This window comes from Paramisgurnus dabryanus, chromosome 13 (genome assembly GCF_030506205.2).
Source record: "Paramisgurnus dabryanus chromosome 13, PD_genome_1.1, whole genome shotgun sequence".
Taxonomy (NCBI): domain Eukaryota; kingdom Metazoa; phylum Chordata; class Actinopteri; order Cypriniformes; family Cobitidae; genus Paramisgurnus; species Paramisgurnus dabryanus.
The window spans coordinates 21,442,815-21,468,665 of record NC_133349.1 but is presented as its reverse complement, the minus strand read 5'-3'; the positions used below and the strand labels follow the sequence as shown (position 1 = coordinate 21,468,665).

General features: G+C 41.2%; 1 protein-coding gene across 5 annotated transcripts; it reads left to right on the top strand.

The window, feature by feature from the left end:
• Positions 1-421: 421 nt before the first annotated feature.
• ttyh1 (tweety family member 1) lies at positions 422-25,696 on the top strand. 5 transcript variants are annotated; one of them, XM_065261226.2, is made up of 16 exons: positions 422-931; positions 1,016-1,154; positions 3,706-3,872; positions 5,828-6,057; positions 8,165-8,276; positions 8,668-9,008; positions 10,439-10,534; positions 10,799-10,871; positions 13,149-13,224; positions 13,362-13,417; positions 13,798-13,890; positions 13,994-14,086; positions 14,216-14,355; positions 21,791-21,958; positions 22,922-23,000; positions 23,846-25,695. In XM_065261226.2, the coding sequence occupies exons 3-16, from the start codon at positions 3,738-3,740 to the stop codon at positions 23,927-23,929; spliced, it is 1,776 nt and encodes a 591-aa protein (XP_065117298.1). In that variant the 5' UTR covers positions 422-931; positions 1,016-1,154; positions 3,706-3,737; the 3' UTR covers positions 23,930-25,695. The 5 variants fall into 5 exon arrangements, with proteins under 5 accessions (XP_065117298.1, XP_065117297.1, XP_065117299.1 ...); XM_065261225.2 differs by having other exon boundaries at positions 1,013-1,154; XM_065261227.2 differs by having other exon boundaries at positions 422-1,149; positions 23,846-25,696.
• Positions 25,697-25,851: the final 155 nt, after the last annotated feature.

Below are 25,851 nucleotides of genomic sequence, written 5' to 3'. Positions count from 1 at the left end.
ATGCATTCATACCCCCCCATATTCCCCATACACACAAATACCCATCTCTCCATCCCTCGCTAGAGTGCTTTTGTTTTCATTGTGTTTTAAATCCCTCTAACTCGGTCAAACCTCTATAGAGGCATATCTTTGTTGCTTAGCATTTGCTTTATGTGGTAAATAAGCAAAATATTTCTTGAGGATTTATGTTAAACTGAACACATTATATGTGTAAATCTTTGCCTTTTTACTCTCTTCTATTAACAAGAGAGTTCTTTTTATAAAATGCGTATTTCAATCTTTCTCATAACGAGTGCATATTATGCTGTGTATAAATACAGTACATGTGTAAATCCCTTCCATCCCTTGCACAAACAGACAGAAAGAAAGAGAGTGTGAGTGAGTGAGAGAGAGAGAGAGAGAGAGAGAGACAGTGAACCACAGCCAACTTCAGTCCTGATCAACGGGACCCTCAGGACCACACCAATCTTAATATGACATCCATTCCCTTTTATTAGACTGTTTAAAATAAAGGGGAAAATAAAAATAAATCGACATTTTAACAGAAAAATAAAGAAAATGCACACTTAACCGTAGTTAAACATTTTAAAGGACATACCGCGCTAACTGGATATTATTCGCTCTGGATATTAAGGATTTCCCACTTCTGCAGACTGAACATTTATGTCGCGTGGACGCGACACCGACGACAGCATAGCGGTGGATTTCTTGATGTGAATTTTGAAAGAAGTTTGTCGTTTCAATGAATCTTTCAGTCTATACAAAACACCCGTCACGATGAATGAAGTTCTCATCGGATTTCACATCTACTAGGTGCGATTTAAACAGAGAAACTGACGGACAAAGAGTCATCTATCACCTGAACCATCCCTCGAGGATTCTCCCTCTCTCGCTTTCTCTCTCTGAAGACCTGTTTCGCATCCATCCACAAGTACATACTTCACCCACAAGACTTTATTTTGCCTTGACCTTCAACTTTAAAGTAACTGTCAAAATTTTGCCTTTCATATAGCAGGTCAATACAGCAAATGTGATCCCTCAGGATGCAGCGCGTTTTAAGGCTCGACGGCCACATTGAAAGCCTATAATTGAAAACAAAAGCACACGCGAGCGTGAGAGACCTGGAAGCACCACACATAAAGCTGCAAAGTAAGGTGGGCTGAATTTATGATCTAACGTACAGTTTATCGCGTACGGTTCATTTGCCATGTCAGTGGTCTGCCAAATGTGTGAAAATTAACGAGAATCATGAGACGAATGTTCAACATATTGTCCAGACAGTACGCTGAATGTTGTTGGACATGACCGACATAAACAATATAACTCAGAGATATCGATTGGTTCCTGAACTCAAGTGCACAAGTTCAGTCAGTGCTAATTTTTGCCCTTTTTTATGTCTGATAAGTGTAGGTATAGCCTATATATTGGATCAGGATCCGTATGGAATTGTTGTCTTTTTATAAATACCCTAATACTGTATGTGAGCTTCTTTAGGTAAAAACGAAATGGAAGTGGCTCACAGTAATCTATATGAACTCTCATTAGACCACACTTTTTGTTGGGTCAGCCATTAATGAATTATCAGTTATTCTGAATCAAAATACTTTTTTCAGTTTTAAATGCCATTACAAAGACAGACCACTATTTTTTAACAGTGCAGATGATGAGGTTTGGAAATCTAATCCTGTCACATCTGTGCTTTATAGTTACAGGGCAACCGCAAGTCTAGTCAAGTGTTGAGAGCAGTCAGCTCATTAGTTAAATTGAGTATTATAATAGCACTTTTAAATATTCATGCTGTATGACTAACTACTTTTTTTTGGAGCACTTCAGATTTATTACCTATTAAAGGCAACTCAGAGATTTTGGAGATTCGACAGAGATTGAGTCATTTAATTTTTAAAATATTTTTTAGTTTCAATATCGTATTAATTGGTTTATTTGATTGGTTTTAACAAAGTGTTAGATTACAACGTCAATTGCAGGGTTTTTCTGTAATTAAATCAGACAAAGTGAGTTAACAAGACTACACAGGGGTATTCTAAAGATATTACAAGAATCTGTCGCCATTTTTGTTGGATTATTTAATCATTACATCACTATTTGAAAATTTTGTTGAGTGACATCATTAGTAATGTCTGAAAAGGAGCATTTATGCTGTCGTGAACAACTACAGTGATGCTATAGAAATTTGTACAATTCTGTATTTTTTCCTTGATCTCCAGACTTTCCTTGTGTTATGCAATGTAAGCCATCCTTATAACAAGCTGACAGAGTGCATTATGTTCAGATGTCCTGTAGTATTCCTGTAGTGAGTCACGTTTCGGTTGTTAAACTGTTCTTGCACTGTTTCAAATTAACTAGACATTACCACAATTCATCATCTTATTGTCTTGACTAAATGCAGGCTTATAGTCTGCTCTGATAGTAAATGAAGAGCTCACAGATTATTGTGAACAAAAGCACACAAGACATTCCTGTAGGCGTTTTAATAATGGTGGCGACATTTTATGTGTGAAATATTCACTGTTACAACATAGGAGTGATCAGATAGCATATTTAGATTAAAGAATTTATAAAGAAATTATTTAAAAATGTGTTTAGTTTTTATTTCACATTTTAAAGGGTTTCTGTTGAGAAATAGTGTCTGGTGGTCAACATTAAATGGGCACCTCTGTGGATCATTGTCAGGGTGCATGTGTGGGCTACCCTGCCTGTTTGTATGCATGCACAAATATTAAACAAGAAAGCAGAAGGGGCAATACTGAATGTTCGGTACACGATAGCAAATATCATTTTTGCATGTTTTTTTTTAGGCAGTAGTGCAGAAATTGCATGCTTCCCCATTAAAGGTTAAATTCCTGACCTGTGATTTCTTATCTTTTATCTTGTAGTGAGTTATATTTCCTCATAGATAACAAGATTAAACGTGAGATGTTTCTAGCTCACAGATAGTCATTGTTAAGGGGAGTGGTCCCTCTGCAGCAGGCTCACATATTTGAATGTAAAGTCGCATCATGAGGTTATATTGATGTCAGAATGTACAGCCTATAATCAGGTTATAATAACCAGTTTGTGATGTACAGTATATTCCCTACATGAAGTCATAATGATGATGGATAATGCTACATCTGATAATTCATAAAATTATTAGAATATATACAGGTACTGTAATAATGAGACAGCACAGATGAGGTCATACTGGCACATATAAAATCTGATGATGACATCATGACCTTAGAATTTGAAACCACCAGGTCATAAAAAATAAGATGCAAATGCATTGCGATGATGTCATCATAATTTTGAAGTGTAGTATTCCATTATAAGCACATAATTGTAATAAAAATTTATTACATTGCATGAGACCTACATGATTCTGGATTGCACTCCTGCATGAAGTCATATTTATGTTGTAACATGACCTCCCAAATAATGTTTTTATTTTATCTTATGTATAGACCCTTTCGTGTGAGCACACAGTTATTGAGTATCATAGCCATCTAAGAAACATCTCATTAAATTGATGATTGTATCACTTAGTTGCAGTGTCAGTGTTACTCAGGTTTTTGTAATGAAAGTATTTTTGTGTGTTATCCTGCAGCTGCTATATACTACTGTTGTCTTGTTTTTTAATGTCAGAAAGTATAAGTCTGGCTCAACATGATTGTGTGTCTTTTTTTAAATGTTTCTCAACCATTACAGACACTTTCAGGGGTTGGTGGTTGACAGCAGACATGGCTGCCATAGCAGTTGTCCCCAACTACACCCCATCAGTATGGGTACGGTTATGCCATGCCATTCCCCGCCTAGACTTGACCCTGCAGATCCGAGATAGTGTGTTCACGCCAGACAGCTGGGAGTACCAGCAGGTAATTCTCACTCTCACTTATTCTCACGTGACCTCTCCTTGTTTCTCAACCTCACAGACAATTTTCACCTGACAGCACACTTGTCTCACCCTATATTTTCGCATCTCTGTGTAAACCCAAAATTATATTCTATAAATATCTCATATTTTAGGGACTGCCATACAACACTTTTGGTATTGCTGTCAGCATTATATGCAGATGTTACTTTTTTAAAGTGCAATGTGACACACATATTTCATGTTTGTGGTTTGGGATTTTGTGGGTTTTCACTGCGCCTCAACCAATGCTGGAAACAAGCAGCAGAAATAGAAACCAAACGATCGATGAAATGTTGAATTGCTCTTGGCTTGATGCAGTCATGGGCTGTTAGAAGGCTGATTTACTTGGAAGAAATCGCTATTATTGCTTTTCGGTGATTTGATAAACATCAGTTTGTATCTAATATTCTTTGATGTTCAGTTTTTTGACGATTTGTAGTGACTTTGATGTTTCAGACTAAAAGCATGATGTACTGATGTAAGAAGCAGATTATAAAATCCATATTTGCATTACCGTACATTCCTGCATCGCTTATACATTACATTTATGCATTTGGCAGATGCTTTTATCCAAAGCATGCATTATATATTTGAAAAGTATTTGTGTTCTCTGGAATTGAACCCACAACATTTGTGCTGTTAATGCAATGCTTTAGTACCACGCCATAGTTTAAACCAGGGGTCTCCAACGTATTAGTTGCACTTCAATTGCAATATTTATTTATTACATATTTTTTAGTAGCTTGGCTTGGTTTAACATTTTAAACAATACTAAAACATATCAACAAGTAAAATAAAATGAAATCAACAAGTGAAACAAAAAAATTTGAGTAGATTATATTAAAAAGTAGCCCTCAAGATTGTTTTAGCCATTGTGGTAGCCCTTGCTCACAAAAAGGTTGGAGACCCCTGATTTAAACAATGTAACAAAAACTATTGCATTCAGCTTGCTTCCTTAAACTGACTGTAGTAAAGTTACAGGCAGCAATAGAAATTCCCAGCTTGACCACAAACGGAGAAAACAGGAAGAGACAAAGCCAGATTATAGGATGGAAGCTGGAATAGGTTTACAGGATAAGGGGGAGATGATGAGAGAGAGAAATTGATATGGTAGAAAACGGGTGAATGTGAGAGGGTGAGGTAAATGCAAAAGAAAGAATTGAACAGTGGGAATTTGAAGAGCGGAAAAATGAACAATTTGGATAAAAGGAGCGGGAATAGTGAGAGACAGAGGGGAAAAGCACTGAATGTATTTAAGTAGGTCACAGATTATTAATAGAGATCCAGTGGTGTGGATGAAAAGAATGAAAGGGGAGAAGTGAGGGATGAGTGTGCAGGAAAGAAAGCGTGTTGAGCAGGGGACGGGGAGAGTGGGAAGAGACTGATAGAGAGAGAAATTGAGTTAGATGGATTGGGACCAGATGGATTGCAGATGTATAGCCTATGAATGCACAATATGTGGGACTGACGTATGAATCATACAGCAAACGTAATTGAGGAAAATAGAGAAAATACAACCATGTTTTATTAGTGATATTAAAGGGACATCCTTCATTTCATACTGCTTTCCGTGTAAGCACTATGTAATCATGTACTATGTATATTTTGTGTATGTATTTAGGATTAATTAATTAATGCACCATGAACTAACATGAATAACTGTATTGACATTAATGAACATTAACACATGCTAAAAAACTCTATTTTTCATTTAGTTAATGCATTTACTTTTTGTAAAGTGTTACCGTTTCACTTTTTGGAGATCTGTGACATCACAAGCATGCATTATCGTTTCACTTTTTGGAGATCTGTGACATCACGAGCATGCATTATCCAAAATAAATAATAATGTAAAATATTGTTAAAAGAAAAAAATCCATCCATATTCTGGCAATGTCTCCTCTTTTCTTTCTTTAGACTCTTCTGGTCCTCTCCAGCTTTTCCGCCATCGCTCTCCTCCTCTCGTTACTTGTCGTTCTTTCCTTCCTCATCCACTACTGCTGCTGCCATCGCGGTGAAGGGGGCAGGGACGCAGATGAAGAAGAGGAGGACGACGATGCCAGCGGTGGCCATGGATACGGCAGCAGAAAGGGGCGTGGCATCTGTTGTGTCACATGGGTATCGGTCACGGCGGTGATATTGTGTTGGTAATACCTGTTCGTGACAGTCATTTCCAAATGCCACTGATTATTATTTTACTGAGCAGAAGTTTTACATTTGATGATGACAGAAGCTCATGTAAAAGGGACTTTGAAAGGATAGTTAACCAAGAAATTCCAATTTTGTCATCATACCCACCCTCGCATTGTTCAAAACCTTTCCTAATGTGGCGCACAAAGAGGGATAATTAAATAAAGCTGTTTGAGTGAATTCGATATAATGGCAGTCCATTATGACTCCCTTTATGACCACTAAACTGATCAAACTATTTAAATCATTTAGAGGGCGGAAGACATTTAGCACCTGACATCATCCATTCATTCCCAGCGGGATAGTACTTATAAGAGAGACAGATGTTCCCTACTGTATTTAACATTCACACATTAGATTACAGTATCTATTCAGAGGTCTTTTTCTTATCAAATGAACAACTTTACACTGCTGCCCATGTTTGTAAAAGCACTGTAAGATTTAATTCATTTTTATTAGAGATTAAAATATAATACTTGTTCTTAATTTTAATTAAGCTCAATTAGAAGTTATTTCATAAATCAGTAATAATTGCCTTTCTTTGTGTGATGTCATGATGCAGACATTCAAATGTGACACATGTTATGCCTATGGACCTGTCGGGATGACATCACCATCTTCTTATTTATGCTGACCTCTTTTCTGAAATATTTTAAAGCTAAACACTGATAAACAGTGCAGATGATTCATATATATACATATAGAGAGCAGCTGTACCTTTGTTAGCAATGCTAAATGTATGAATTACTGTGCCGGACACAAAGATGCACGCTTGTGTTTCTTTGGCTTAATCTGGGTCAAACTGTTAGTGAGACTGCGTGCGTGTTACTATTTTTGGCGGGTGGAAAGGATTTAACAAACATTCGGCCCAAGCCTTAATCTGAATACGTAAATATGAGAGATATATGTAATTGAAACTGGATTTAAAGGGAACATTTCACAAGACTTTTTAAAGACGCAAAATAAATCTTTGGTGTCCCTAGAGTATGTATGTGAAGTTCTAGCTCAAACTACCATATAGATCATTTATTATAGCATGTTAAAAATGCCACTTTGTAGGTGTAAGCAAAATTAATAATATTAATGTAGTGTCTGTGACGTCACCCATAGCTTTTTTGAAGTTTAAAGTAGGCGGTGCCTGCCGTCGCCATCTTGGCCGCGTGTCACCGCTCATCACTCGTGGATAATCAAAAATGGGTAAATCTGAGGTGGCTGGTTGCTGAAACCACGCCCGTCTAGCTCAACTTTAGTGACAGCAGTGGCATTTCACCCATCACTCAAGTGGCCACGCCCTTAATTATGCAGAACTTTAAGGCTTAATATGATTTAAACAGATGAGTTACAAAATATGTACCCGGCTCACAGTTGTCATGAAGGGCAAAATTAGCTATATAGAACACTATATACATTTTGTACCAGGCTGTAAACATATTATTTTCTACTGTAAAGTTGGGCATTTTGACATGTTGGTCTATGGGAATTGACTCCCTTTTGGAGCCAGCCTCTAGCGGACAGTCGATGAATTGCAGTTTAAGTTCCTATTGGCTTTATTAGAGAGATTGCAAGGTTGCCCTTCTGCAAAACTGTACTGTTTGTGTCAAACGTGCAAAAATGTGTCCTTTAGCTGATCTCTGCATTAAATGGCAGTGCCGTGGTTGGATAGTGCAAATTAAGGGGCGGTATTATCCCCTTCTTACATCACAAGGAGAACCAAATTTCAATGACCAATTTTTTTCTCATGCTTGCAGAGAATGGTTTACCAAAACTAAGTAACTGGGTTGACCTTTTTCACATTTTCTAGGTTAATAGAAGCACTGGGGACCCAATTATAGCACTTAAACATGGAAAAGGTCAGATTTTCATGATATGTCCCCTTTAAAGTGTCACAGGGTAGGCACAGTGTGGATCTTCAGATACTCTTTTCTAGTGTTCTCTGTTTGAACATGCCATTTAATATGTGCATAAAACTAGATTAAAAATGACTCATTGTGTTACCCCCACACTCTTATTCCTCTGAGTTTTTCCTCTTCTTTTATTCTTTCTTCATATTTCTGCTTTTTGTAGTGTTGCCATAGGCGTTGGTTTCTACGGCAACAGTGAGGCGAACGATGGGATGTATCAGTTGACCTCATCTTTGCTCACTGCCAATTACACGCTGGCTTCCATCGATCTACTGGTGAGAATGCAAACACACACACATACACACACACTCCTACATACACAAAAGCTTTTTGCATCAATCTCCTTTGGAGCCTCAGGGGACCAAAAGCTTAAGAAATGTAGCATGCTCAGTACACACACACAGTACATGAATTTATGACTGTGATTGCATGAACTAAGTATGAGTGTGTGTGTGAGAGAGAAAGAGAGAAGCTTTGAATACATTTGTGTTAGAGAGCGACAGATAAAATCCACTTTAAATATTGACTGGTTGGTTGCTCATACTGTCAATCAATATATATGTGCCAATCTGATTTCATGACCTACTTTACTTATACTGTACTTTTATATTGTGCATTATTCAAGCTCGATCATGACTCCTCTCTCTTCTTCTCTTTCACACCCAGGTTTCAGACACTGTGACCGGGCTGCAGCAATCTATCTCAGGTCCCTTGACCTCCATGGAGGAGGTGTTTGGAGGACATAAACCAGCTCTCGTACCCACGCGCTCCTGCAGGCGTCTGTCAGAGCGGGTGGTGTCTCTCCTTTCCAACCTGACATTGGGAAAAGGTCTGATACCTGTCAATGATGGAATTTACAGGGCCAATGGAAGTGAAAGCATAGTGGGAGCCCTGACCCCAGCTCCACCATCTGTGACCCTAACCCTCAGTCCATCCTCCAATAACGTTCCTGTGCCATTCGCTCCAGGCTGGGCAGCCAACACGCTCATGGTAAATGAAGACTACAGGTGAGGAACTACTGGAGATACAGGGAATAGTGTATATTGTTAAACTGTACGAGACCACAGTACTACTATTAACAATACTTAAAGTTCACCTAATATGGCAACTTTTCTAAATGTAATGTTAGTCTGAAGAACCCCCATTATCCGTCAAGATTCAGGTACCTAAAAATATACATTGTTTTTAATAAGACAATCACCTTACTTCATTGTTCATAATGCATGTGTGGTAATGCATTACATAAAGAAGATTTAAATTAGAAATGTTGACCTATCTGTGGTCTTTGAACGGTTGTGGGCAGGGCCTGTGCAAAGGGAACTGCTTGTCCTATGAGATTCTTAAGGTGTTCGAGATTTTAACTTTTCCCCACCAGTGTTTTTTTTTTAGTTGGCAGCCAGCACAAGCATTTTTATAATTTTCACAAAAGTTTAATGCCTTCCAGAAAATTTTCTTCTTTAAATATATTAACATAGAATATATCAAATGAAAGAACGGACCCTCTGCTTTCAAAAAAAAAAAAAATGCTTCATTTGTTCTCTTTTTACCTCTCAATTATGGGTAGGTTATTAAAAAATACAAAATTTTGAGCAAAAAGCTTAGATAATTGTGGTTTTGTGAATGACTTTTGATAGAGATCAGATTCAGAGCGATCCTCAAAACATACACAGAGTTTGAACTGTTTTCCCTAAGGAAATACTTCAGGGTTTTCTAAGTTGGGTAAGAGCACCACCTGGTGGATAATAGTGGAAAAACTCGTCATTGGCAGGGAAGCGTTTTCTCTTAATTGACAAGTTAAAGGAATAGTCTACCTTTTTGCCATATTAAACTATGTTATTACCTCAACTTAGACAAATTAATACATATCTATATTTTTTCAATGCGTGCACTGTACAGCGCGTCGTGAATGTCTTAGCATTTAGCCTAGACCCATTCATTCCTATGGTACCGAACAGGGAAGCCACCAAACACTTCCGTGTTTTCCCTATTTAAAGACTGTTACATGAGGAGTTATACCAGTAAGTATGGTGCCACAAAATAAAACTTTTTTTTGGTACCATAGGAATGAATGGGGCTAGGCTAAATGCTAACACATTCACAACGCGCTGTACAGTGCACGCATTGAAAAAAGATAGGTATGTATTAATTCGTCACGGTTGAGGTAATAACATAGTTTAATATGGCAAAAGGGTAGACTATTCCTTTAACTCGTCAATGGCGGGGAAAGAGTTAAAGGGGTGGCCAGATTTTTATCATTACAGGGTGGTTGTATACACACACACAGGCAACACACAATTATATATTTAAATATATAAGTGAATGTCTCATATTATTACCTTTAAAGTCAGTATGTGTAAAGCCCTGTTACAATGTTAGTCAAGATTTGGGAACCTGGCTGTATTTTATGTTCTGAAAACATGTTGTGCTTATTGTTAAGGTGGCTGTCATACGTGCTGTTGCTTTTGCTGGATTTGGTGGTGTGTTTCTTTATTCTTCTTGGTTTGGCCAAACAGGCCCGCTGGCTACTTATCCTGTGAGTACCTGCTGATCTGCACTAAAGTGTTAGTTGGCTTATGTAGTGCAGTAGTATGCAGATTTTTGTATTGCACTTTGCTAGTACAAACATTACTCATTTAAAACTTACACATAATTTGCTGCATAATGTAAAAGATTAAAACATTATTTATCAGGATGAAATCCTTAAATTAGAAATGCTTAAGGTTTAAAGAGCAGTTTATTTTTTGCTGTGGTCCACAGAGAGGCAGACAATTGAAAATGTGTTTGTGTGTATTTGCAGGATGACAGTGCTGACCTGGCTGGCTCTGTTTCTGAGTTGGGGTTCTCTTGGACTTGAGACAGCCACTGTGGTTGTGAGTATTCAGGAAGCGTCAACCCTGAAAGAAAAACAATGAGTTTTCTGCAGGCGGACATCCAGAAGCCAGCCATCTGTGTGTGTGTGTCAATGAATATGTGTGTCTGTGCACTTTAAGGGACATTTGTGTTAACTAAAAGCCAAAACTCTGTGAATGTGACTTTTTAAAGTTTTAAAAGGTCAGACCAGCCAAGATGCAGTCACTTATTGTGCGCTTATGAAAGAAAGAATGAAGAGAGAGAGAGAGAGAGAGAGAGAGAGAGAGAGAGAGAGAGTAAGTGCGTGTGTTATAGAGGAAAATGGTTGTCCTCTCTGGGAACTCAGCAGTCTTGGCACCATCCCAAAAAGCCGAGAAAATAGGGCAGGGATTAAAGTGTGTGTGTGTGTGTGTGGGGTGGGGGGGGGGGGTGGGGGGCGAGATGCTGAGTTAAAGAGCATAAGAGGTTTTAAGAGCAACAGAATCTGAAAAGAAGAAAGTGATGTTAAGGAAAAGATGGCACTAATAGTCTATTTTCAGTGGACGTTTTAGAGAGAGAGATAAAGACAGAAAAAAAGATTGTTAATTCTTATAGATAATACATTTTTTGCAAATAATATATCTTGTTAATAAAATTACTTTTATTTTTCCTTAAAGGGGACAGAGAATGAAAAACCATTTTTTCCTTGTCTTTGTTGAATAATGGTAGTCTACTCGCATTCACGAACATACAAAAAGTGCTAGACATGCTAAACATCTCAGTCTCATAGTAATTCCTCTTTTAGAAATGTCAGTCAGAAAACGGCTTCTCACTGCCCCTCCACTTTAAAATAATTGGCTACATTTTTTGAGTGGCAGCAAAGTCAGCCAATCAGTAATGAGATTGCAAGTTAAGCCAGTAGGGGGAGCCAAATAGGTGTAAAACCACTTGTTTAAAATGCCCCACGCTAATAGAGCTATCTGAAAGAGGTTTTTAGGAAGCTTCTAAGGCATTACAGACCCAAACAAAAACATTTTTGTCTACATGTCACATCACAGAACAAGGATAAATACCCCGTTCAATCATTCTATGTCCACTTTAATCCGGTGGCAAATAGGTTGTTTTTTGTTATTTTGAATAAACATATTTAGAATTATTCTCAAGGTAAACTTATTTCAAGATAAGTTCTCAGAAAACAAATCTTCCTTTTTGCTACTCCAGTAAATGTATCTCATTTTAAGGAAGTTCAGATATTTTTAATGAAAACAAAATATAAATCATAATGGTTACACTTTAAAGGGTTTTTGTTTATATTAGTAAATGCATTAGCTAACATGAACAAATTTTTTTTTTTCAGCATTTATTCATTTTTGTTAATGTTAAGACAAGTGGTTTAGGAGATTTTGATTTAACCACTTTAGACAAGATTTTTCAGGCGTTTAAATCAGTGTGCCTTAATATGAGTGGTTGATCAGCATTTTTTGTTGGTTTGAACCACAAAACATGTGATGTCCATTCCAGTAGAAGCAGGGTCTGAAGGGGTTAAATTAAAAATGTATTGATAAATGCGGAAATTAACATGAACTAGATTAATTAGTAATAAGCAGTAATAAGTATTGTTCATTGTTCATTCATGTTAACAAAGGTCTTAACTTATGTTTACAAATGTAACCTTAGTGTTACCAAAGCTTTTAATACAAAAATGTATGATAATAGTAATGTTTTTGCAGAAATACATAAAGAAAGAAAGAAAGAAAGGAAAGAAAGAAAGAAAGAAAGAAAGATGTGACAGGAAGAGATGTCAGTTGCTGGCTCTCCAAACAAGAGTTTCATTGTCCAGATGCAGCCAACAGGAACAATTGCCTCACGCTTCCCTTTTTAGCACATACAAACACACACATACTTGCTCTTTATATCATCTGTCTCTCTCTTCTCTGCACTCTCTCCAGTCCTCTTGTGAGGCTCTTAGTAATACTGAGTCTTTTTCACTTTGATAATGAACGAGAGAGAGAGAGAGAGACAGACGGTAAAGTGATGGTAGGACTGGTTATGTTGCAGGAGATAAGAAAGGGATGAGAAAGAAAGAAATCTGAGAATGAGGTGATGATTTATGTGTGTCAGTGGATGCTGTAGATCAATAGCACTCAATGAAGCTGAGATAAGTATGTCACTTGGTCACTGTGCCACTCTCTGCTGTATTCACTTTTATGCTGCCGCCTTTCTTGTTTTCTTTCTTTCCTTCCTTTCAACATTTACAAATCAATGTTTTGCACTAAAAAAGTTACAGATTGCCTTTCTCCTTTTTCTGACTCTTTTAGGCTCTAAGTGATTTCTGCTTTGACCCAAACACATTTGTTCTGAACTCCACTCACTTCAACTCTAAGACAAGTACAGGTGCTGTATAGCTCTTTGTCACACACACACACACATCTCTCTTTGCCTATGACATATACACACACGTGCACGCACACACACGCATTACTTTGCCGCTCAATGTTATGTTATTTTTTCTCTCCCTTGTGTTTAATTAGAAATCCTGGACTACTACTTAACCTGCAACAGGAGAATGAACAGCCCATTTCAGCAGGTGCACAATCTTGTTATGTGATGCTGCAGACAGTGATGTCATAGGAAATACAAAAATCTGTAATTATTTCCTTAAATAGAAAGAATTATAATAATACCACAAATCACAGATTAAAAAGCAATGCAATTTATGCGATTCACAGTGGGATGAGGAGGATTATGACATTACAATCATGATTTTGTCAACAAGACCTAGAATCTTTTTGGTAGTATAGGCTAAAAATGAATAAAGCAATGTGATTAATGAAATTATAAAGAGATAACAATGTTATACCAAAATTCAAAGTATGCATTTAAGTAGTTGCAATTACAAGTTTAAATTTGTGAAATCAAGTATTTTAATGAAATCAGCAATAATTTTGTTTGTTAAACTGGAAAAAGCTACTGACCCAGTCCCAGAGAGCACTGTCCAGCATTCACTCCCATCTGTCCAATCTGGAGAGAGATGCCCTTCCTCGGTTTCCAAAGGCAGAGGTGTGTTAAAATTGCAATTTTATTGCTTACTGAGGCCTAAAATAGCTAAAGTAGATAGGATACAACATGCTGTCAACATGCCTGCTGTGTCATTTTTCTTTAGAAGTCACTCAGGGAGGTACAGCAGATCCTTAACTCTACTGAAGGCAACTTCCATCAGCTTGTAGCTCTTCTTAACTGCAGAGGGCTGAACAAGGTAACCATAGCAACTTATTCTCCAGCTCAGCCTGACTACAAGTAATTGAGGATAATGAGCTGCATCTTATTGTAAAACAAACTGTCTCACTCTACTCTGTTCTTCTCACCTCATCTGTTTCTTTCACAGGATTATGTTGACTCATTGAAGGGCCTGTGCTATGATGGGATGGAGGGGTTGCTCTATCTTTCCCTCTACTCGTTTCTCTCAGCTTTGGCATTCACAGCCATTCTTTGCTCGCTCCCCGGAGCCTGGAGGAGCTTTCACAGGTGCGTTTCATTCCTCTGCACCCTGCAACATCCAGTTATTTACAGGGATGGCATTTCTAATTATATTTGTGCATAATTATTTTGAGGACAGTGCATAGATTGAGCTACATACATGCAAAATATTGAACCCAACTTGGTTAGTGGGCCACATTTAAAGCTTGAGCATGATCAAGCTTTAAGTGCACATTTTTTACATTTAGACTTTTACTTTTTAATTTTCTTTTAATATGATCCCAGTCTGTAAAGACCCAGCCAAAGTCATTCTACATAAAAAAAAATATCCTACATAATGTAAAGAACATTCTGTCAAAATACCGTCTTGATATCTTTAATATTGCCTAAGTAAATAAAAGTGTTCTTAATATGCACGTAATACATTTCAGTTTGAACAGTGCAATGCAAATACCTTTGATAATAAATTCAAATGGAAGTTTTCATTTTTCTGGTGAGTTATGAATATGTGATACGCTTACCAGAATATCCCAGGTGCTACACAGCAAGATTAATTTTTTATAGGAAAAAATAAAGCAATAAACAGCTATATGTATTGTACAGTGATGACCTTGCAAATACACATCCCTCATAATTACATTATGAGGCATTAGCGTGGTTTCACAGACACATTTTAATGGAGACTGAACACTCGGTCTAGTTCTAGCTCAACTTTTGTCCAGTTTGACACAAATGGGCCTTTGGAAACAGGGTAGATGCTTTTAACCGCTTTCATCAAAATTGCACAGTTGAAAGAAATATGATTTTCCTTAAGGACATTAATGCAAAAATGCACTTTTCTGCTTTTATCTGAATATGGAATTAATGCTTACCATTAGTTCCCTTTCAGTCGGTCACTACGACGTCACGTGGTGACCGACGAATTGGGAACTCGCTTAGAGAGACCAATCTGCTTCGAATACTACTAAAACGCCAATGAACTTGGCATTGAGATATTTGCATAATGCTGGCGCCGCCCCGCCAGGTGCGTATATAAGCAGCAGGTGCAAATAGGGAAATTAGCTTTTATTCGCTTCGAAAGCCTGCAGTATCTGCTACTGAGAAGCTACTTTACTCTGTTGGGATTTGATTGCTGAAGTTGGTTGAACTAGCAGTATCACAGAGGACGCTTCGCTTATTCCACGGCTCTACATCTGTTTATTGTTTTGAGTTTAGTGTGTGCGTTGCCTTCCTGTGCGCTCATCAACTAAGCATCTGAGTGAATTTCCCTAAAAGAGTGATACGAGAGAGCTTTGTGCCTTGTTAAAGGCAGCCACTCTCTCGTATATGCGGGGATCAGTGTCCTTTTCAGGATAGCTTTTCGCCCGTGCGATCTTGGATGCGAGAAGTATAAGGGTTCCAGTGACGGTCACGAGCGCTGTCTTCGTGCTCAGGCATCGAGCACTCCGGGGCTGCGTTCGTGGAGAGTTTCTGTTCTCTCTGTGAGAGCATAACCCTCTTGGATTGCGGAGACGACTGTCGTTTCTACGGGAACGCTGTCCGCGCCTTTGCAGTGCTGACGCCGCCATGGTGCGGCTGTCAAGCGCTCGCAAGGCGCCCTTCGCGTCACTACGCTGAGTAGGACGGAGGATGCGTCCTCCACCTACCGGCCTTCTCATCCTCAGCCGGTTGAGGCTCCGGTGGAGACTGCAGAGTCGTGTTCTACGATGTCTGCCGAATCCATTGGACCTCCTGCTGGTCCCGTCACTTCTGCAGCATCAGAGGGGTGTCCATTTTTCCTCCGAGGCAGAGTCGTTCCGGAGATGGCGGCCGTGCCCGCGAGCGGCGGAGACGGTAGAGTTGGAAAGGTTAACCCCTCTCCGCCCGAACCGTCCCGCCCACATGATTGGTACTTCGGAGCTGCTCGGGCCTCTCGGTCCTCTCCTCCTGTGCCTTTCTTCCCCGACGGCACGAAGAGCTGACGTGATTTGCGGCCGTCCGGCCATTCAGCTTTCACCCCTCACCTCCCTCACCAACGGAGCCGCTAAGGGCGGGGACCCCTTCAGTGGAGCGGGATGCGTTCCTGGAGGGACCACCCAACCCTTCCCTCCCGTGTTTGTAGACAGTCGTCCGGTTACGGACGCTGCCCATCAGGCATGCCGGAGAGGCGGCTTCAGCCCTGCACGTAATAACGTTGCTGCAGGCTCACAAAGGATTTACCAGGGAGGCCGCGACCTTCAGTCGTGCGATGTCCACCTCAGTGGTTCAAGATCGCCACCTTTGGCTGTGTCTGGCTGACATGACGGACGCAGACGAGAACAACTTGAATGCTCCTGTCTCACAGACTGGCCTCTTCGGCGAGCCAGGGGAGTCGTACAGCTCCGCTGCACAGACTGAGGCGATCTCCTAGGTCATGCCCCGGCGGAACAGAGCTGCCCTTGGTCCACCACGCCGGCTCCTCAGTCTGCCTCTCGCCGTCGGCGTCCTGCGGCGACCACCTCCGTTCCCCTCCTCGGACCCCATCTCGGCAGCGCAGGGGAACCGGTCGTCAGCAGCTCGCCCCGCCCGCTTAGCCGCTTCCCGTGAAAATCGGGAGTTTAAGTGGCCAGTGAAGGGCGACCCGGATTGGCAGAGGATCACTCTTCAGGAGATGGAGCTCCTTCCCCCGATAGAGGGTCGGGTGGAAAATCCTTGGTTTGCATATGTTCCACCGGCTGTTTAGCCGGTACCCACTAACCACACATAGAGTGCATTCCTCTTCCCTCTCCAGGTCTCCAGAGGATCGAGAGAGCCGTGAGCGGGCACACACCAGCTCACCCTACCTCTCCTCTATCGCCAGCGGGTGACCTGAGGAGTCCGAGCTCTCCGCTGAGGAGACTGGACCACCAGCACCCTTATCGGAGTCTGCGCTCTCCGCAGAGGAGACCAGACGACCGTCACCCTCAGCGGGCTCAGGTCAGTGTCACACACACATACTGTAGATGTTTATGCTGTCACAGCAGACGCACCGGCAGTCCCACCTGTCTCGCTTCGCTGCCCCACCGCGGGTACTTCGGTAGTGTCGTTATTTCTCCTCGTACGGTGCCTGGGTGCTTGGCTTCAGTTCCCAGCCCGTTTCGTTGGGTTTTACGCACGATCCGCCTCGGTTACGAATCCGGCACACCCCAAAATTCGGGCTTTCGTTTCACTGTAGTGAAAGCGTCCGATGCACATGTACTGCGTGCAAAAGTCGATATCCTGTTGGCGAAGGATGTTCGAGCCGGTCCCTCTTACCGAGATGATGATGATAGGGTTTTTCCAGCCTTTATCTCATAGTACCCAAAATACGCGGCGGGTTACGATCGATTTGATTTACGCACCGGCTCTACGAAGGTGTTCTTTTTGGATGATAACGCCGAGGCTCGTATTTCAATATTCAGATCGGTTTGCAGCCTTAGACCTGTAGACGTGTACTTTATGTGTCCATCTCCCCTCGCTTTAGACCGTTTTTCGCTCTGCGTCGTGGGGTGGGCATATTAATACGAAGTACACCATTCGAGCTGTCTCTCTCTCTCTCTCTCCGTGTCTCCATGTGCTAGTCACGGCATTAAAATGTCAGAGAGAGAGCGTTGTTCGCATTCTGCTTTTTTCTACGTCGACTTATAATAGCCCTTTCTTGGCAGACGTGCGCGAACACAGAGAGTTAATGCTTTGGCATCTCGCTCGTTTAAGTCTTCAGGTCGACTGGGAAAGAGCAACTTTGCCCCGTGCAGAGGATCCTTTTTCTCAGTATGGAAATAAGACTCGATCGACTAATTGGCGTGTTTAACAAGAGCGCGCAACCAGTCAGTTCTGACTTGCCTCGGTTTAATTCGAGGGAAGTACGCGGTCCCTCTGAAACAATTTCAGAAGCTCCTGGACATATGACAGCATGCTGCGGCTGTGACGCCGCCCGAGCTGCTTCATATGAGACCGCTTCAGCGTTGGCTTACGATCGAGTCTCGAGGAGAGCGTGGCACACCGACATACACTGTGTAAACATTGCACCTGCGTGTCATTTAAATTTTTCCCCGTGGTAGACCCGGCATTTCGATAGAAGATATGCCCCTGAGGGGTCTCCTGGCATTCTGTATATTGCAATGCCCTCAGCACGGGATGATCAGCCACGTATGACGGGCTTGCAGTCTCAGGGGTGTGCATAGCACCCCAACTGCCGCGAGCGGTGCGCTGTATATCTGGGACTTGTACGCTCCGCTATGGAGATGCGAGGGAAGGATGTATTAGCCGACACCAATAACATTGCGACTGTTGCGTTATTTACCGTTAAGGCGGTTTTGCGCTCTCGTCACCTGTCGCATCTCGCTCGTCATCTCCTCCTTTGGAGTCAGAAGCATCTGAGGTCCCTTCGTGCCATTTACATCCCGGGTTCGCTCAGTACAGCGGCAGACGCGCTTCCCGAGCTGCGCCCCCGGCGAATGGCGACTCCACCTCCAGACGGTCCAGCTAATTTGGAAGAAGTTCGGTTGTGCGTAGATAGATCTGTTTGCGTCGCCGGACGATACCCACTGTCGCCTATTTTATTCACTAACCGAGGGCAGCCTCGGCGTGGATGCGTTGGCACACAGCTGGCCGTGGGGGGTGCGTAAATACGCATTCCTTCCAGTGAACTTTATTTCGCAGACACTGTGCAAAGTCAGGCAGGACCAGGAGAGCCTTTATTAATCGTCCGTACTGGACGACCAAGAATTGGTTTTTCATAGTTAATGCTCCTCGCGACAGCCCTCCCTGGCGAATTCCCCTGAGGAAGGACTTTCTTTCTCAAGGAGCGGGCACATTGGCACTCGCGCCCGACCTGTGCGATCTCCATGTATGGTCGTTGAGCGCGCGCAAGGTTTAGGTGATTTATCGCAAGCGGTATCTAACACCATCGACGCGGTTCAAGCACCGTCCACAAGACGGGCTTACGCGCTTAATGAAACCTTTTTCGTCACCCGGTGCTCTTCGCAACGCGAGGACCCCAGAGAATGCCCATTAACATTGTGCTTTTATGTCTTTAACATAGGTTAGATGGTAGGCTGTCCCTCCGCCATTTAAGTTGATATCGCCGCTATTTCTGCTCATCACTCACTTATCAACGGCAGATCAGTTGGCCAGCATGATTTAATTATTACATTTTAAGAGGCGCTCGCAGGCTAAACCCCTCGCGCCCTCCCTCTTTCCTCCTGAGACCTGTCCATGGTGCTGAAGCCTTCAGGTCTCCCTTTTGAGCCTTTGCAGTCTACGAGTCTGATGTTTTTATCAATGAAAACTCTGACCCTGATAGCATTGGCCTCCATGAAGAGAGTAGGGGATTTACATGCATTCTCTGTTGACGATTCGTGCTTTTAGTTTGGTCCTGCTGTCTCACTGAGACCCAGACCAGGCTACGTGCCCAAAGTTCCCACCACTCACTTCAGAGATAAGGTGGTGAGCTTGCAAGCGCTGCCCCCGGAGGACGCAGACCCAACCATGGCTTTGTTGTGCCCCGTACGCGCACTGCGACTCTACGTGGTTTGCACGCAAAGCCTCAGGACCTCAGACCAGCTCTTTGTTTGTTATGGTGGCCAGCAGAAAGGGAAAGCTGTCACTAGCAGAGGATTGTTCTTTGGATAGTTGATACTATCGCCCTGGCTTATAATCTTCAGGGTATTCCTTGCCCCTTTAAATTGAGAGCGCACTCCACACGGAGCGTTGCCTCATCTTGGGCTTTAGCTCGTGGTTCCTCGCTAACAGACATCTGCAGAGCTGCTGGTTGGGCGACACCTAATACGTTCATTAGATTTTACAGTGTTCGTATCGAGCCTGTATCCTCTCGTGTTCTTTCCTCACCAGGGAGGGCACGGAGAGCAGACTCGCAAGTCGGCTTGCAGCCTCCAACTGACGCTTCATAACTGTGTCAGTATGGAAGGCCTTCAGAACAAAAATGCGTAATGGTTTGAATTGTTCTTCCTCCGCTGCCTGGCAGCCTTTGTTGCGGAGCATTGGCTGTCAGCCTTTCACTAGCTGTATCCTCGCGAACCTATGTGTCTGGCTCGGGCTCCACATTGTGTCCCACCGGGTTCCTTTGTGAGTATTTTTCCGTGGGGTTAATCCTACCAGCCCACGTTTCCCTTAGCAGAGCACTGCTTTGCTTACACAGCCACGGCTGTCTTTATTCCTCAACTACGGTTGACTTTCGCCCACCATTAGCCCTTAAGAGGGGCGGTGGCTTCCGCAGCGTTCCTATCCCGCTCAGGTAGGGCGCTTCCCAGTCGCTGGCACTACTGTGGGGTTATGGAACATCTAGTGCCCGGCCTTCTGCCTTAAAACCTATCTCCTCCTCCTTAAGTGGAACCGGAGGGCTTTACGCAGACACTGGAAGAGGTCAGCCCCTAGTGGCGTTTTGGTAGGGATTCCCAATTCGTCGGTCACGACGTGACGTCGTAGTGACCGACTGAAAGGGAACGTCTCGGTTACGGATGTAACCCTCGTTCCCTGAAGGAGGGAACGGAGACGTCACGTCCCGTCGCCACAGGTGCTGCCACCTGCTGTTACGGCCGGTCACACTTTCCGGCTTTCTCAGCGAAAAAGAAGCTAATTTCCCTATTTGCACCTGCTGCTTATATACGCACCTGGCGGGGCGGCGCCAGCATTATGCAAATATCTCAATGCCAAGTTCATTGGCGTTTTAGTAGTATTCGAAGCAGATTGGTCTCTCTAAGCGAGTTCCCAATTCGTCGGTCACGACGTGACGTCTCCGTTCCCTCCTTCAGGGAACGAGGGTTACATCCGTAACCGAGACGTTCCCTTTATGAGCCCATATTGATTCATCTTTTCTTTTGGTACACTCACTTGAAGTGCTTGATGTTAGCAAATCCAATTTTGTAAGTAACAAAGGTGACTATTGCAGTAAAACTGTGCCTAGATAGAGTTCATTTGCATAGACGTTAGATGGCAAATGCATAGATTACTACAAAAGCAAAGAGGAAGGTTTCAGAGCGACATGGATTAAAGTATTACCTACTAGACTAGGATTATTTTCTTTAAATTGACAATATCACATGTATAGTTACGGGCTACATTTGTGATGTTCAGTAAATGCCTTTAAAGGGATAGTTCACCCAAAAATGAAAATTCTGTGATCATTTATTCACTCTCATGTTGTTATAACCTGTATAAATTTCTTTTTTCTGATGAACACAAAGGAAGGAATGTTTGTAACCAAACCTATCAGAGGCCCCATTGACTTCCATAGTATTCTTTATTCCTACTATGGAAGTCAATGGGGCTCCTCAATTTATCTTCATTCGTTTTCATCAGAACAAAGCAATTTATACAGGTTTTGTAACAACATGAGAGTGAGAAAATGATGATAGAATTTAAGTTTTTGGATGAACTATCCCTTTAAAGGCTTATGTTTTCCAAAAGCAGCGAACACATAGTTGACACTTGTTTATTGTTTAACTAACCTGTTTTTATTTTCCATAACTCTTGCTGCATGGAACAGCGATTCAGAGGAATACGAGGACTCGGACAGCGAAAGCGAGGACCCCTTCACTTCTCATCAGGCACGTAGACAGACGACCATGGGCTCCCAGCGAGGGGCCTTGCCCCCCTTCTATAATTACCAGGGGGCCGCCTGGACTCCCCCATTTTCTAGCGCGCCACCTTTACCGTGAGTAGCACACGCACAGACACACAGACAGACAGACAGACAGTGAGCGTACCCCTACACTACTACAAGGTTGTGTAGATCACCCACACATAGTCCAGCACCAATCACTTTGATGGTGAATCATAATGTAGACACTTGATCATTATTAATTGTACATTTTTTCTACGCAAGTGTAGTTAAAAACAGGAAATCAAGACTTCTAGCTCTGTCCTGAGTAACTAAGCATGGAGGTTTGTACAAGGAAGTAACCACGTAAAATAAACATACATAGGCTTATAACACTGATAACCAGAATCATCTGTGTCATGCATAGGCAGGCAAACACATTAAGCAATAAAGCATCAATCATAGTCAGGTAGACAGACAGATGTTAGATAGGGAACACAGCAGACAGACAGACAAACATAAACACATCCACACACACAGACAGACACACAGACAGGTGTATATGTCAAACACAGCCTAGCCGATAAAACAGACATGAGTCTAGAGGTCTGTCTGTCTGTGTGTCTGTCTATCGGTCTGTCCGTCATTCCAAGACAGACATAGATCCACCAATCAGACGATGCACAATATAGGTAAATCTCGCCCCCTCCAATATTTCTGTCGAAAACTTCTGTTGTCCAGACTCCATCACTTTTTCAAATCTCTTGCAATGTGCCTTGCTGTTTATTTCTTCCTGTCTTTTCTTTCTATTTGGTTTTTAAGGTTACACTTTGGGATATCAGACTCTGTCTTATTACAGTAGTCCAGATTTTTTGTAAAAGAAAAAATCACAACGAGAAAATGTCACATCTCTCTAATGCACTTCTACCTTCTCTTCTGTTTCCACCCTGGTTCCTGCTTCTGCTCCTTCCCTGCTTTGTTTCCGTTGGTGTGGCATGTCACTGTCTTTACTGTTTGATCTTCTGCCTTCCTTCTCCATCTTTGTTCCTGTCTTCACCTCTTTTTTTCTCAATGCAGGACTCCAAACGTTTCCTCCAATGGCAACCCTGGTTATGAGAACCTGCCTTTGAGTGACAGGCAGTCCCCACCCCCCTCTGTGAGTTCCCTTGTCTTTGTGACAACATTGTTATCTGTGGCATTCTCATAATTCATTGTTTTAAGACTGTAAACGTTGTGATCAACCGCCTTTAAAATATTACAGACCAATCTTACTCTAGCACAGTGGCGGCCGGTGACTTATTTTGTAGAGGGCGCTCGAATCGAATTTCATTACAAAATGCATGTAGCCCATCGTGTGTGGTCCGTAATTTCAAAATATGTGTTCTGCGCGTCGAGTGATCCTATGTGCATCACGTGTCTTGTCAAAATAAGTGCCTGCTGCAGACGCGTCTAAAGGGTTTATGATAAAAGAGACGCTTGTGTTTGCCAGATACTCACATAATCTCATGCGTAATCAGAGTTTACTGTTAAGGGAGTGTCTTGCGTGTATTTTGTATCTCTTTTATCATAAACGGTTTTGACGTGTGTGCAGCAGGCACTTATTTTAACAAAACACGTGATTCACATGACGCAACAAACACATATTTTGAAAACACAAGCAATACACATGACCCTCCGAACACTTATTTTGAATTTGCGCACCTCGGATGAGCAGTCACAAGCCGCCACTTCTTTAGCAACTGCAGCTTTTTGCCATCTAGTGCCTAGGGAGGTCATGTATGTTTGGAAGTTAGCAACCAAGGAGGCGGAGCTTAGAGTCTGAGATTGACATTAAATGTAATTATGCTTAATCCGCAGAATGAAAAGAGCACTATTTCATCTTTTGTATTGTAGGTTATGCACTAAAATTATTAATTTTTTCTTTCTTTCTTTCCTCCCTTTGGTGCAACTTTGGTGTCCGTGGATCCTCGTCCATCCAATTATATGTGGCTGAAACTACAGTACTCTCCCAGCATGCTGACTGGCTATGGGGGCAGTCAATCACACCCCAACCCTGCCCATTCCAGAAACATGTACTCGCACTAATGATTTTTTATGTATAGTAGAAAAAATGTATAGGAAGGTTAATTTTCATATGGATGGACACTTGAGAGACTAATTTAAAAGAAATTTTAATTCTAGATGTTAAATATCTGTGACGTCAGTACCATTAAGTCCTTGAAGCGTCTGAGTTTAACCAACCTGATCTCATGGGAATCATATGTATTTTACAAGTTGGCAAATTCGTATAAAATAAACTGTACTTAAATGTATGATTATTAGAAATAAAAAACAATAATGATATCCCACTTCCTTAACCACGTCCCTAAACCCAACTTCATAGGGACGAAAGCAGAAACGTACAAATTCTTAAATAGCCATCTTGTTAAAATGCCGTGAGATTGTGTTGGTGTTAAAATGACTGTATGTTCATTTAGTCGTATGGACCTCTCACTTCCTCTTCCTGTAGTGTCATTGTATAAATCGCTCTGAGATGGAAACAGGACGGTATTGACGTTACACTAGTGGTCTATTTTTAAATGTACTGTATAACCACTTTAATTTTGTAGTTTTTATATTGTTATATGTAGTCACAGATACTTAGTGGCAATGGCACAATTTTGTTGTAAGATTATGCAGTTTTCTTTTCACATTTTTAAAAAAAATATTTGACAGGGCCCTGTTTTATAAGTGGCAGTTCTGTATTACCTTGTATACCTTCTGATACTATATAATACTGATTTATTTATATAATATAAATATATATATTCAATGTATAAATGTTTGATTGTTAATGCTGTTTGATGATCAACAAAACATCAGTAAAACATTGTTGAGGGCTGGTGCCCATTTCCTCTGCTGGCTTTGAGCAATACAACTGAGTTTTGCCATTTGCAAACATTGGCCATAATGTAAGCAGCAATAATCATCAGGACTTGCAAGCACCATTTGTCTCTCTGTGTGTGTGAGTATATACAGTGTATATATATGGCTATCAACCTGTTGTTAATCCTTAAAAATGAGTTTCTATGGTTTAATGCTCCTTTTGAATGGCATCCTTTTTCACTAAAGAGTCTAATATAAAAGAAATAAAAATACAGTAACAAAAGTTAAATGTTTCGGTATGTTGGTGTTTTTATACCTGCAGAACTCCAATAAACTCAAATAAGCATACACACACACTTATGGATACAGCTACACACAGGTGCATAAAATAAAGGATAAAATCTTTTTTTTACTTTTTGGGTCCATTTTCTGTATTCTGCAAAAAGTGAGATGAGTGAAACTATTTACATAACTTTTCTTCAGGTAAAGTTTGGAAAATTGCAAGGTTAAAGTTATAAAACAAACTAAACTCTAAATAGTTTAAAAAAGGAGCGAGTGTAAGAGGAGTGAGAGTAAGTGTGAATGTTTTGTGATTGTGTGAAAAGTTAACAGAAATGAGTTAAGCAAAAAACCTGTAACATCCTGTGAAATCTTCACAGACGAGTAGAAACTGTTATAGCAGAGGAGGAACTACTCCTCATTAATGCCAATTCTTTGTTAACATTTAATGTATTTGGGTCTTTCCACATGTTAAAATATGTAGTGCATATTGATTTACATATTAAAAAAAGTAATATCCTCAGTGGTCCCTCACTATGTCAGATCCAGAAGATAACTGGTCATTAAGACAACAAATGAAATTTATAGCAACATTTCATCACAAAAATATGACACTTGATCCACAATGGTTCATTATTAACTCCTTTAGTCTAATATGGTATCATGGTGTCATGATTGGTGATCATAAGAAGTTGCACTTGTTATTGTGAAGTTAGTCAAGTCTTTTTCCTGTTATTGGTTATAGTCTTGTTTTGTCTTGTTTGCCCCATCGTGTTTTTTTGTTTTCCTGTTTTTTTCTGTCATTAAAGTTGTAAAATATTGTTCATTTTGTCTGCGCTTGGGTTCATTCTCTGAAAACCTTA